The 15,228-nt window shown below is 44.9% G+C and overlaps 1 protein-coding gene across 1 annotated transcript in view; it reads right to left on the bottom strand.

The window, feature by feature from the left end:
• The window catches only part of LOC123732495 (protein jagged-1b-like), a gene marked incomplete at both ends in the record, with an annotated part of 106,400 nt that overhangs the window by 82,082 nt on the left and 9,090 nt on the right, over positions 1 to 15,228 (bottom strand). The window contains 1 exon segment of the mRNA XM_045711687.1: positions 1,413 to 1,543. Coding sequence (XP_045567643.1) covers positions 1,413 to 1,543 — 131 coding nt within the window.

Below are 15,228 nucleotides of genomic sequence, written 5' to 3' on the forward strand. Positions count from 1 at the left end.
GGGGGAGGAGAGAGAGTAATGAGTAATGGTGGCACTATGAGTAATGGTGGCACTATAAGTAATGGTGGCACTATAAGTAATGGTGGCATTATGAGTAACTATGAGTAATGGTGGCACTATGAGTAATGGTGGCACTATGAGTAACTATGAGTAATGGTGGCACTTTGAGAAATGGTGGCACTATGAGTAATGGTGGCACCATGGGTAATGGTGGCATTACGAGTAACTATGAGTAACGGTGGCACTATGAGTAATGGTGGCACTATGAGTAATGGTGGCACTATCAGTAATGGTGGCACTATCAGTAATGGTGGCACTATGAGTAATGGTGGCACTATGAGTAATGGTGGCACAATGAGTAATGGTGGCACAATGAGTAATGGTGGCACCATGGGTAATGGTTGCATTATGAGTAACTATGAGTAATGGTGACACTATGTGTAATGGTGGCACTATGAGTAACGGTGGCACCATGGGTAATGGTGGCATTATGAGTAACTATGAGTAATGGTGGCACTATGAGTAATGCTGGCACTATGAGTAATGGTGGCACTATGAGTAATGGTGGCACTATGGGTAATGGTGGCATTATGAGTAACTATGAGTAATGGTGGCACTATGAGTAATGGTGGCACTATGAGTAATGGTGGCACTGTGAGTAATGGTGGTACTATGTGTAATGGTGGCACTATCAGTAATGGTGGCACTATCAGTAATGGTGGCACATCAGTAATGGTGGCACTATGAGTAATGGTGGCACTATGGGTAATGGTGGCATTATGAGTAACTATGAGTAATGGTGGCACTATGAGTAATGGTGACATTATGAGTAATGGTGGCACCATGGGTAATGGTGGCACTATGGGTAATGGTGGCACTATGAGTAATGGTGGCACTATGGGTAATGGTGGCACTATGAGTAACTATGAGTAATGGTGGCACTATGAGTAACGGTGGCACTATGAGTAACTATGAGTAATGGTGGCACTATGAGTAACGTGGCACTATGAGTAACGTGGCACTATGAGTAACGTGGCACTATGAGTAACGTGGCACTATGAGTAACGGTGGCACTATGAGTAATGGTGGCACTATGAGTAATGGTGGCATTATGCGTAACTATGAGTAATGGTGGCACTATGAGTAAAGGTGGCACTGTGAGTAATGGTGGCATTATGAGTAATGGTGGCACTATGAGTAATGGTGGCACTGTGAGTAAAGGTGGCACTGTGAGTAAAGGTGGCACTGTGAGTAAAGGTGGCACTGTGAGTAATGGTGGCATTATGAGTAATTGTGGCACTATGGGTAATGGTGGCATTATGAGTAACTATGAGGGACACTATAACACAGGGCCGCCTACGCCTGAGGAAGGGAGGTGTATGAACAAGAGACAGCATAGGAATAAAGTCTACCTTTGTCACAGAGATGTCCTCCCCAGTGGATATCACACAGACACTGCCATGGTTCAACACAGGTCCCCTGGACACAGCCAGGATGAGGAATACACTGATCACAGTACTGCCCCTGCCAGCCATACAGACACCTGGAGAACACACACACACACACACACACACACACAGCCAGGGTGAGGAATACACTGATCACAGTACTGCCCCTGCCAGCCATACAGACACACACACACACAGCCAGGGTGAGGAATACACTGATCACAGTACTGCCCCTGCCAGCCATACAGACACCTGGAGAACACACACACACACACACACACACACACACACACACACACACACACACACACACACACACACACACACACACACACACACACACACACACACACACACACACACACACACACACACACACACACACACACACACACACACACACACACACCCCAGTGGTGTCACTAGGCCTTGGGGATTGAGCCCTAAACCTTTAGACCAGGTGTCCAACTCATTCCACAGAGGGTTGAGAGTGAGGGTGGTTTTTCGCTCCAACCTTTATACTTGATTATTTAAGAAAGTCACTAATTAGTAAAGAACCTCCCTCACCTGGTTGTCTAGGTCACTAATTAAAGGAAAACCCTGCTCTCCGTGGAATGACTTGGACACCTCTTCTTTAGATGGTTTTCAGTCTCACAGGAGTTTCCATCATCATCATCATCATCATCATCATCGTCATTATTACGGACTGGACCTCGGTTTATCTTTCAAAACACCCACGTGGCTTTATTATTCTCCTAAAAACCAATGAGTGGACGGGAGAGGCAGGACTTGCAGCGCGTCTAAAATAGAACAAAGTTTGTTTTACACATGCGAGCAGTTTGGGATGAAATTATTTCATAACATTTGTGGGACAGAAAAAGAGTAGAGAGAGCGAGGAAGTGAAGGAGAGAACGAGCGTCAAAGTGCACACGAAAGAGCGCTTCGGTAGTGTGGGGTTCTTTAATCAGTTTGTCTCAGACAGGTCAGAGCCTGTTGAGTTGTATGGAGATTTTTGGCAATACTCTGTAGATGTACAGTATGTCCTCCAGAGTGTAGAGTCTAGATAGATAGATCTCTCAGGGTTCTAATCTCTCAGGGTTCTAATCTCTCAGGGTTCTAATCTCTCAGGGTTCTAATCTCTCAGGGTTCTAATCTCTCAGGGTTCTAATCTCTCAGGGTTCTAATCTCTCAGGGTTCTAATCTCTCAGTGTTCTAATCTCTCAGTGTTCTAATCTCTTATAATCTCTTATAATCTCAGTGTTCTAATCTCTCAGGGTTCTAATCTCTCAGGGTTCTGATCTCTCAGGGTTCTGATCTCTCAGGGTTCTAATCTCTCAGGGTTCTAATCTCTCAGGGTCTAATCTCTCAGGGTTCTAATCTCTCAGGGTTCTAATCTCTCAGGGTTCTAATCTCTCAGTGTTCTAATCTCTTATAATCTCTTATAATCTCAGTGTTCTAATCTCTTATAATCTCAGTGTTCTAATCTCTTATAATCTCAGTGTTCTAATCTCTGTGTTCTAATCTCTTAGTGTTCTAATCTCTTATAATCTCTCAGTGTTCTAATCTCTTCTAATCTCTGTGTACTAATCTCTTATAATCTCTCAGTGTTCTAATCTCTCAGTGTTCTAATCTCTCAGTGTTCTAATCTCTCAGTGTTCATCTCAAAGTGTACCAAATTCATTTTTTTTTTACATTTTATTTTTTTTTCCCAGGGGAAGGAAAGCCTACAGGCTTTGGGCTAAGCCCCCAATATCTTCAAATCTTAGAAACGCCAGACACACACACAGGTAGTTAAGGTATCTACATCTCTTTCTCTGTGTGTGTGGTGTGTATATCTGACACATAGGGCCCTATACAGTGCATTGAGAAAGTATTCAAACCGCTTTCACGCTACACCATAATGACAAAGTAAAAACGGGTTCAATATTTGGGGGGCAAAAAAATAAACTGAAATACCTTATGTAAATAAGTATTCAGACCCTTCGCTATGAGACTTGAAATTAAGCTCAGGTGCATCCTGTTTCCATTGATCATCCTTGAGATGTTTCAACAACTTGATTGGAGTCCAGCTGTGATGAATTCAATTGATTGGACATGATTTGGAAAGGGACACACCTGTCTATATAAGGTCCCACAGTTGACAGTGCATGTCAGAGCAAAAACCAAGCCATGAGGTCAAAGGAGTTGAATGTAGAGCTCTGAGACAGGATTGTGTCGAGGCACAGATCTGGGGAAGGGTACCAAAAAATGTCTGCAGCATTGAAGGTTCCCGAGAACACAGTGGCCTCCATCATTCTTAAATAGAAGAAGTTTGGAACCACTAAGACTCTTCCTAGAGCTGGCCACCCGGCCAAACTGAGCAATCGGGGAGAAGGGCCTTGGTCAGGGAGGTGACCAAGAACCCGATGGTCACTCTGACAGAGCTCTAGAGTTCCTCTGTGGAGATGGGAGAACCTTCCAGAAGGACAACCATCTCTGCAGCACTCCACCAATCAGGCCTTTATGGTAGAGTGGCCAGACGGAAGCCACTCCTCAGTAAAAGGCACATAACAGCCCTCTTGGAGTTTGCCAAAAGGCATTTAAAGACTCTGACCATGAGAATCAAGATACTCTGGTCTGATAAAATTAAGATTGAACTGTTTGGCCTGAATGCCAACCGTCACATCCGGAGGAAACCTGGCACCATCTCTACAGGGAAGCGTGGTGGTGGCAGCATCATGCTGTGGGGACTGGGAGACTAGTCAGGATCGAGGCAAAGATGAACGGAGCAAAGTACAGAGAGATCCTTGATGAAGAAATATAAAATACAATTTAAAAAAACCTGCCCCAGAGCACTCAGGACCTCAGACTGGGGTTCACCTTCCAACAGGACAATGAACCTAAGCACACAGGGCGGCAGGTAGCCTAGTGGTTAGAGCGTTAGAGCGTTGGACTCCCCGAGCTGACAAGGTAAAAATCTGTCGTTCTGCCCCTGAACAAGGCAGTTAACCCACTGTTCTTAGGCCGTCATTGAAAATAAGAATTTGTTCTTAACTGACTTGCCTAGTTTAAATAAAAGGTTAAAAAATTTCATAAATAGCCAAGACAACACGAGTGGCTTCAGGATATCAAGAGTGTGCAAAGCTGTCATCAAGGTAAAGGGTGGCTACATTGAAGAATCTCAAATACCAAATATATTTTGATTTGTTTAACACTTTTTTTGATTACTACATGATTCAATGTGTGTTATTTCATAGTTTTGATGTCTCCACTATTATTCTACAATGTAGAAAATAGTAACAATCCTTGAATGAGGTGTCCAAACTTTCCAAACTTTCCAAACGTTTCTACTGTTTCTACTGTTTCTACTGTTCTGTAAACGGGATATTTCGGTTTTTAATTTTAATAAATTAAAAACCTGTTTATTTGCGTTATCATCGTGGGGTATTGCGTGTAGCTTGATGAGACTTTTTTTTTTTTTTAAATGAGGCTGTAACCTAACAAAATGTGGAAAAAGTCAAGGGGTCTGAATACTTTCCCATGGCACCACACACACACACACACACACACACACACACACACACACACACACATTTAGCCATGCTGTTTATGTAAGAGCATTTTCAACAATGCGTGTGAACCAACACAAAACCCAAAATTACAGCTGGTTCCCAAGGGGACCGTTAGCAAGGCTAAAAATAGCATGATGTGGACAGACTGTCTCTCTCCGTCTGTCCTCACCAAACAGACATGGTTTGGCAGTAGTAAAACTACCCTTCTGTGGCAGGACCATCACTCTGCCTGCTCATCCTGTACACTACGCCGATGTCGTGGTTCTTAGCAATAGATAGTACATAATAGAGCAGGGCTCGTCAACCCTGTTCCTGGAGAGATACCCTCCTGTAGGTTTTAACTCCAACCCTGTTCCTGGAGAGATACCCTCCTGTAGGTTTACACCAGGGCTCTCCAACCCTGTTCCTGGAGAGAGAGTTGGAGTTAAAACCTACAGGAGGGTATCTCTCCAGGAACAGGGTTGGAGTTAAATCCGACAGGAGGGTAGCTCTCCAGGAACAGGGTTGGAGTTAAAACCTCCAGGAGGGTATCTCTCCAGGAACAGGGTTGGAGTTAAAACCTCCAGGAGGGTAGCTCTCCAGGAACAGGGTTGGAGTTAAATCCGACAGGAGGGTAGCTCTCCAGGAACAGGGTTGGAGTTAAAACCTCCAGGAGGGTATCTCTCCAGGAACAGGGTTGGAGTTAAAACCTAGTAATACAGTAGTGGCATGAGGGAACACAGTTAATCTGTTGTGAAATCTGTTCTGAACGTTTTTAAAATTGTATAACTGCCTTAATTTTGCCAGACACAAGGAAGAGTAGCTGCTGCCTCGACAGGAACTAATGGGGATCCATAATAAACCCCCAGGAAGAGTAGCTGCTGCCTTGACAGGAACTAATGGGGATCCATAATAAACCCCCAGGAAGAGTAGCTGCTGCCTCGACAGGAACTAATGGGGATCCATAATAAACTCCCAGGAAGAGTAGCTGCTGCCTTGACAGGAACTAATGGGGATCCATAATAAACCCCAGGAAGAGTAGCTGCTGCCTTGGCAGGAACTAATGGGGATCCATAATAAACCCCAGGAAGAGTAGCTGCTGCCTTGGCAGGAACTAACGGGGATCCATAATAAACCCCAGGAAGAGTAGCTGCTGCCTCGACAGGAACTAATGGGGATCCATAATAAACTCCCAGGAAGAGTAGCTGCTGCCTTGGCAGGAACTAATGGGGATCCATAATAAACCCCCAGGAAGAGTAGCTGCTGCCTTGACAGGAACTAATGGGGATCCATAATAAACCCCAGGAAGAGTAGCTGCTGCCTCGACAGGAACTAATGGGGATCCATAATAAACCCCAGGAAGAGTAGCTGCTGCCTCGACAGGAACTAATGGGGATCCATAATAAACCCCCAGGAAGAGTAGCTGCTGCCTCGACAGGAACTAATGGGGATCCATAATAAACTCCCAGGAAGAGTAGCTGCTGCCTTGGCAGGAACTAATGGGGATCCATAATAAACCCCCAGGAAGAGTAGCTGCTGCCTTGACAGGAACTAATGGGGATCCATAATAAACCCCCAGGAAGAGTAGCTGCTGCCTTGACAGGAACTAATGGGGATCCATAATAAACTCCCAGGAAGAGTAGCTGCTGCCTCGACAGGAACTAATGGGGATCCATAATAAACTCCCAGGAAGAGTAGCTGCTGCCTTGGCAGGAACTAATGGGGATCCATAATAAACCCAATACTATGAAGATTTGTTCTAATGTTATAGAAGGGAGGGCCAGAACAGTACAGAACATACTAACAGGCTCGGGTCGGATGCGGACAACAGATTGTCACTATCACAGGAAGGCGGTTGTGGATGGTTATTGATAATTGCGGGCGGGTAAACAAACATCTCACCCGAGCATCACTAGCACACAACCCACGAGGGACGAGCGAGCCGGGAGAGAGAGATGAGATTAGCGGAGAGAGAAACAGACTGGCTGTAAAAAAAATAAAGGCGGTGGTTAAGTCAAATCTCTCTCTGTGATCAAAGAAGCTATTCACTAGGACAAACAGAGCAGAAACAGGAGGATTCCACAGTGGGACCACAGCCCTTCTGTTCACAAGGCCCTGAGTCCTTCCAGCCAAACTGTTCACAAGGCCCTGAGTCCTTCCAGCCAAACTGTTTACAAGGCCCTGAGTCCTTCCAGCCAAACTGTTTACAAGGCCCTGAGTCCTTCCAGCCAAACTACTACACACGTCTAGTATTTATAATGTGATTTGGACTCAGTTACACTTTCAGGACTGTCCCCGTCATTTCTCAGCAGTTTGGCTGACAAACGCCATCAACTTTCACACTGTCCTCTGCTCTGCTCTCAGCCCATTTCTGTTGAAGAACATCTTCTTGCCAAACTGCAGAGGGACAGGACTGTCCATTTCCAATGCCAGAGGATACCAAGTCTGGTCTTTAGCCTAACCTAAACGATAGTCTAGTCTTTAGCCTAACCTAAATGCTAGTCTAGTCTTTAGCCTAACCTAAACGCTAGTCTAGTCTTTAGCCTAACCTAAACGCTAGTCTGGTCTTTAGCCTAACCTAAACGCTAGTCTAGTCTTTAGCCTAACCTAAACGCTAGTCTAGTCTTTAGCCTAACCTAAACGCTAGTCTAGTCTTTAACCTAACCTAAACGCTAGTCTGGTCTTTAGCCTAACCTAAACGCTAGTCTGGTCTTTAGCCTAACCTAAACGCTAGTCTGGTCTTTAGCCTAACCTAAACGCTAGTCTAGTCTTTAGCCTAACCTAAACGCTAGTCTAGTCTTTAGCCTAACCTAAACGCTAGTCTAGTCTTTAGCCTAACCTAAACGCTAGTCTAGTCTTTAGCCTAACCTAAACGCTAGTCTAGTCTTTAGCCTAACCTAAACGCTAGTCTAGTCTTTAGCCTAACCTAAACGCTAGTCTAGTCTTTAGCCTAACCTAAACGCTAGTCTAGTCTTTAGCCTAACCTAAACGCTAGTCTAGTCTTTAGCCTAACCTAAACGCTAGTCTAGTCTTTAGCCTAACCTAAATTATAGTCTAGTCTTGTCTGTAGCTTACATTGTTTTCACAGTACAGTATTCATTCATCCATAGAGCAGGGCACATCAATAGATTAGATAACATTGACGAAAAAGTGTCACTTCTCAATATCACAACATTTGACAAACCAAAATTTAAAGGGAAACAACAATTGAGGATGACTCAATGAGAATTGTGAAATGTATAAGGCGGCCACGGCATGATTTCAACCCCAGGGGTTCTCAACAGATGTTACTGGCCTGCCTGACAGCTGGGCATGTAGCCAGCAAAGGAAAGCACCTGGCTGCAGCCATTCAGCTGGAAGCACTACACACTATGTTTGTTGTCTGTGTTCCTGCCTGCTGTGTGCGGCGGTCATGCATTTCCCTATGGTGGGAAAGTAGATCTTTGAGTAAATAAGGGCGCTTGCTGCAGTTTGCCCAGACTAGTTATCTGGCTAGCAGAGTGCATCTAAACAGAGTCAACCTGCTGAGGTCACATCTTAGACCTCTATTAGAGGTCTGCACACTTCTCCACTCTAAAGCCTCGGTTCCTTTGGAACTTTAAAGTCAACCCAGGTTGGACTGGCCGTGGTGGGCTGGCTGGCTGGCCCTGGTGGGGCCGGCAGGCTGGCCCTGGTGGGCTGGCAGGCTGGCCCTGGTGGGCTGGCTGGGCCTGGTGGGGCTGGCTGGCTGGGCCTGGTGGGGCTGGCTGGCTGGGCCTGGTGGGGCTGGCTGGCTGGGCCTGGTGGGCCTGGTGGGGCTGGCTGGCTGGGCCTGGTGGGGCGGGCTGGCTGGGCGGGCTGGCTGGCTGGCTGGCCCTGGTGGGCTGGCTGACCCTGGTGGGCTGGCTGGCTGGCCCTGGAGGGCTGGCTAGCTGGCCCTGGAGGGCCGGCTAGCTGGCTGGCCCTGGTGGGCTGGCCCTGGTGAGCTGGCTGGCTGGCCCTGGTGGGCTGGCTGGCTGGCCCTGGTGGGCTGGCTGGCTGGCCCTGGTGCGCTGACCCTGGTGGGCTGGCTGGCCCTGGTGGGCTAGCTCGAATTGCGTTTCCAGTGCCTCTAGAACTTGATTTAATGTTGCCAGGTAGCCAATGTGACTGTGCAACTAGCTAGCTTTGCTAATGTTGCTAGCTAGCTAACTAGATTTTGTAGGAAGTCCTTTGGCTACAACTAGCTAGATATACAGGAAGCTAGCGAGATGTTGAAGAAATAATTTATTTCACCCTCACCACGCTGTAACTAACATTACGCCATACTCTTGCCAATGTCAGTTAGCCAAGTCTTTGCTAGCATAACAAGCTAGCTTAATTCCTACCTTGTTTGCCATGGCATTTAGCGCTAGCTCGCTAGGTTAGCTTTCAATAATGTACTCATTATGACCTGACTAGCAAAAACCTCTTGCTAGCTAACATTAGCGTGCTAGCTGTCATTCAAGGGCTGACCGCTCTCGTAACAGTTTTCTTGCAAAAACAAATGGTTTGGATTGAGCTAAATTGTCCGCCTACTGCAGTTAATGTGCTAGATAACCGCAACAAACCCAGACATGTCAGAATTCAGCCGTGGTCAGCTGGTGGTTGCATAGTAACCGAACATAGACCGAATTCTACAACGGTCGTGAATCACTTGTAAAAAAAACTAAGCTGCGCTGGTGTGGCTTTCCTCTGTCCGAGCTCGAATTTGGCCCGAAAGCTCCAATGGTAATGGGGCTTAAGTCTTGTACACTTTCTCGTATACAGCGCCTTCAGAAAGCATTCACACCCTTTGACTTTTTCTACATTTTTTTGTTTGTTGTTGTTACAGCTTGAATTTAAAATGGATTACATTGAGATGTTGTGTCACTGGCCTACATTTTTTTTACATTTACATTTTTAGTCGTTTAGCAGACGCTCTTATCCAGAGCGAATTTACAGTTGTGAATACATACATTTCATTGCATTTTTTTGTTGTACTGGCCCCCCCGTGGGAATTGAACCCACAACCCTGGCATTGCACACACCATGCTCTACCAACTGAGCCACAGGGAAGGCTACAAATAATACCCCATAATATCAAAGTGGAATTAGGTTTTTAGGGGAAAAAAAATGAAGAAAAAAAAAAAAAGAAATAGCTGAAATGTCGAGTCTGTCTGCTTTCCAGCAGACACTGGGAGACAGATTCACCTTTCAGCAGGACAATAACCTCAAACACGGCCAAATATACACTGGAGTTGCTTACCAATACAATATTGAATGTTCCTGAGTGGCCGAGTTAGAGTTTGGACTTAAATCGGCTTGATAATCTATGGTAAGACTTGAAATTGGCTGTCTAGCGATGATCAACAACCACCTTGACAGAGCATGAAGAATTTGAAAAGAATAAAAATGGGCAAATATTGTACAATCCAGGTGTTCAAAACCATTCGACTTACCCAGAAAGACTCACAGCTGTAATCACTGTTAGAGACTTACCCAGAAAGACTCACAGCTGTAATCACTGTTAGAGACTTACCCAGAAAGACTCACAGCTGTAATCACTGTTAGAGACTTACCCAGAAAGCCTCACAGCTGTAATCACTGTTAGAGACTTACACAGAAAGACTCACAGCTGTAATCACTGTTAGAGACTTACCCAGAAAGACTCACAGCTGTAATCACTGTTAGAGACTTACCCAGAAAGACTCACAGCTGTAATCACTGTTAGAGACTTACCCAGAAAGACTCACAGCTGTAATCACTGTTAGAGACTTACCCAGAAAGCCTCACAGCTGTAATCACTGTTAGAGACTTACCCAGAAAGACTCACAGCTGTAATCACTGCCAACGGTGATTCTAACATGTATTGACTCAGGGGTGTGAATACTTATGTAAATGAGATATTTCTGTATTTTATTTTCAATACATTTACAAAAATGTCTAAAACATATTTGCACTTTGTCGTTATGGGGTATTGTGTGTAAATGGGTGAGAAAAATATATATTTAACCCATTTTGAATTCAGGGTGTAACCACAAAAATGTGGAATGAGTCAAGGTGTATGAAGACACTGTAGATTAAACAATGGTGGAAACCCCCTCAAGCCAATGTTTACACCAATCCTTTGCTTTAAAAGCAATGACGGGGAGTGTACATGTGCATAAATATAGCCACACCTAGCTAGGCACAACAACAATACAACACAGACCAAGACAGTTGGACCTGGAGCTGTTACAACACAGACCAAGACAGTTGTACCTGGAGCTGTTACAATACAGACCAAGACAGTTGGACCTGGAGCTGTTACAACACAGACCAAGACAGTTGGACCTGGAGCTGTTACAATACAGACCAAGACAGTTGGACCTGGAGCTGTTACAATACAGACCAAGACAGTTGGACCTGGAGCTGTTACAACACAGACCAAGACAGTTGGACCTGGAGCTGTTACAACACAGACCAAGACAGTTGGACCTGGAGCTGTTACAACACAGACCAAGACAGTTGGACCTGGAGCTGTTACAAGGGAAAGCCACACCAAGTCTGTGTTCCAAATGGCACCCTATATTCCCTATACAGTGCACTACTTCTGAGCAGGGCCCATAGGGAAATAGGGTGCGATTTGGGACTCCGTAAAATGGTAAAATGACATGCACAATGCACACTAGCGTGCTTCTGTGGTGCAGGGAATCTCAGCTCACAGAGTTGACTTATACACACAACACCATGCATCAGACAGCAGCCATACCATTTTTCCATCCTTGCTGGAGGCTTTTGTACATTGTCTGAACTTTCGGTTTTTCATGCAGAAGCTCGGCTAACTAAGTTCCTGTTTTTTTTTAACATATGGCACATAAAGTTGAGATGTGCTTCTCCTGTATCTCACAGCTTTGTTTGTGTCTCTGGGTCTCAGTTCAGCTAGACTGGCTTAGTTTGGTTTACCGTTCTGTTTTGGCCTCATGTCAAAGTCAAGCGTTGACATTTTATCTTCTATTCAGTCGCTTTGTTTTTTTTTTCTTCCTTTCTCTCACGCTCTGACGTCACTAGTTTTCCCCTCTGCATGTTTTGGTTGTGCATCCCAAAGGGCACACTGTTCTCTACACAGTGGACTACTTTAGCCAGATCCCAATAGGCCCTAGACTAAAGTAGTGCACTAGATAGGGAACGGGTTTCCATTTGTGAGGCATCCCGTCATCTCTAATGGCTAAGTGGAACTGTAGTACACAACGCCCTACTGATAACCATCTCAGCTTGGCTCTGACCCTTCTCCTTGCGTCATTAAAATCAACATCTTATTGGGTCACATACACTTGTTTAGCAGATGTTATTGCAGGTGTAGCAAAACGCTTGTGTTTCTATCTCCGACAGGTGCAGTAATATCTAACAATTTCACTTCATATACCCAATACACACACATCTAAAGTAAAGGAATGGAATTAAGAATATATAAATATATGGATGAGCAATGTCAGAGCGGCATAGACTAAGATACAGTAGAATAGAATACAGTATATACATATGAGATGAGTAATACATAGACTAAGATACAGTAGAATAGGATAGAATACAGTATATACATATGAGATGAGTAATGCAAGATATGTAAACACTATTAAAGTGACAAGTGTTCCATGTATTAAAGTGGCCAGTGATTTCAAGTCTATGTATATAGGACAGCAGCCTCTAAAGTGCTAGTGATGGCTATCGTGGACTTCAGGAAACAGCAGAGGGAGCAGCCCCTTATCCACATCGCCGTGACAGTAGTGGAGAAGGTGGAAAGTTTTAAGTTCCTTGGCGTACACATCACGGACAAACTGAAATGGTCCACCCACACAGACAGTGTGGTGAAGAAGGTGCAACAGCGCCTCTTCAACCTCAGGAGGCTGAGGAAATTTGGCTTGTCACCAAAAACACTCACAAACTTTTACAGATGCACAATCGAGAGCATCCTGTCGGGCTGTATCACCGCCTGGTACGGCAGCTGCTCCGCCCACAACCGTAAGGCTCTCCAGAGGGTAGTGAGGTCTGCACAACGCATCACCGGGGGCAAACTACCTGCCCTCCATGACACCTACACCACCCGATGTCACAGGAAGGCCAAAAAGATCATCAAGGACAGCAACCACCCGAGCCACTTCCTGTTCACCCCGTTATCATCCAGAAGGAGAGGTCAGTACAGGTGGATCAAAGCTGGGGACCGAGAGACTGAAAAACAGCTTCTATCTCAAGGCCATCAGACTGTTAAACAGCCATCACTAACATTGAGTATATACTGTACGCTAATACCATCTACTGCATCTTGATGTAATTAAATGTATCACTAGCCACTTTAAACAATGCCACTTTATATAATGTTTTCCTACCCTACATTACTCATCTCATATGTATATACTGTACTCTATACCATCTACTGCATCTTGCCTATGCCGTTCGGCCATCAGTCATTTATATATTTCTATGTACATATTCGTATTCATTCCTTTACACTTGTGTGTATAAAGTAGTAGTGGTGAATTGTTAGGTTATATTACTTGTTAGATATTACTGCATGGTCAGAACTAGAAGCACAAGCATTTCGCTTACACTCACATTAACACCTGTTAACCAGGTGTATGTGACAAATACATGTTTAATTTGATTTGATTTGAAACCACTAGCCCTCTCCCTCAGGCTGTATTATAAACAACAACATGAAACCACTAGCCCTCTCCCTCAGGCTGTATTATAAACAACAACATGAAACCACTAGCCCTCTCCCTCAGGCTGTATTATAAACAACAACATGAAACCACTAGCCCTCTCCCTCAGGCTGTATTATAAACAACAACATGAAACCACTAGCCCTCTCCCTCAGGCTGTATTATAAACATGAAACCACTAGCCCTCTCCCTCAGGCTGTATTATAAACAACAACATGAGACCACTAGCCCTCTCCCTCAGGCTGTATTATAAACAACAACATGAAACCACTAGCCCTCTCCCTCAGGCTGTATTATAAACAACAACATGAGACCACTAGCCCTCTCCCTCAGGCTGTATTATAAACAACAACATGAAACCACTAGCCCTCTCCCTCAGGCTGTATTATAAACAACAACATGAAACCACTAGCCCTCTCCCTCAGGCTGTATTATAAACAACAACATGAAACCACTAGCCCTCTCCCTCAGGCTGTATTATAAACAACAACATGAAACCACTAGCCCTCTCCCTCAGGCTGTATTATAAACAACAACATGAAACCACTAGCCCTCTCCCTCAGGCTGTATTATAAACAACAACATGAAACCACTAGCCCTCTCCCTCAGGCTGTATTATAAACAACAACATGAGACCACTAGCCCTCTCCCTCAGGCTGTATTATAAACATGAAACCACTAGCCCTCTCCCTCAGGCTGTATTATAAACATGAAACCACTAGCCCTCTCCCTCAGGCTGTATTATCAACAACAACATGAAACCACTAGCCCTCTCCCTCAGGCTGTATTATAAACAACAACATGAAACCACTAGCCCTCTCCCTCAGGCTGTATTATAAACAACAACATGAAACCACTAGCCCTCTCCCTCAGGCTGTATTATAAACATGAAACCACTAGCCCTCTCCCTCAGGCTGTATTATAAACAACAACATGAAACCACTAGCCCTCTCCCTCAGGCTGTATTATCAACAACAACATGAAACCACTAGCCCTCTCCCTCAGGCTGTATTATCAACAACAACATGAAACCACTAGCCCTCTCCCTCAGGCTGTATTATAAACAACAACATGAAACCACTAGCCCTCTCCCTCAGGCTGTATTATCAACAACAACATGAAACCACTAGCCCTCTCCCTCAGGCTGTATTATAAACAACAACATGAAACCACTAGCCCTCTCCCTCAGGCTGTATTATAAACAACAACATGAAACCACTAGCCCTCTCCCTCAGGCTGTATTATAAACAACAACATGAAACCACTAGCCCTCTCCCTCAGGCTGTATTATAAACAACAACATGAAACCACTAGCCCTCTCCCTCAGGCTGTATTATCAACAACAACATGAGACCACGAGCCCTCTCCCTCAGGCTGTATTATAAACAACAACATGAAACCACTAGCCCTCTCCCTCAGGCTGTATTATAAACAACAACATGAAACCACTAGCCCTCTCCCTCAGGCTGTATTATAAACAACAACATGAAACCACTAGCCCTCTCCCTCAGGCTGTATTATAAACAACAACATGAAACCACTAGCCCTCTCCCTCAGGCTGTATTATAA

The sequence above is a fragment of the Salmo salar genome, unplaced genomic scaffold (assembly GCF_905237065.1).
Source record: "Salmo salar unplaced genomic scaffold, Ssal_v3.1, whole genome shotgun sequence".
NCBI lineage: Eukaryota > Metazoa > Chordata > Actinopteri > Salmoniformes > Salmonidae > Salmo > Salmo salar.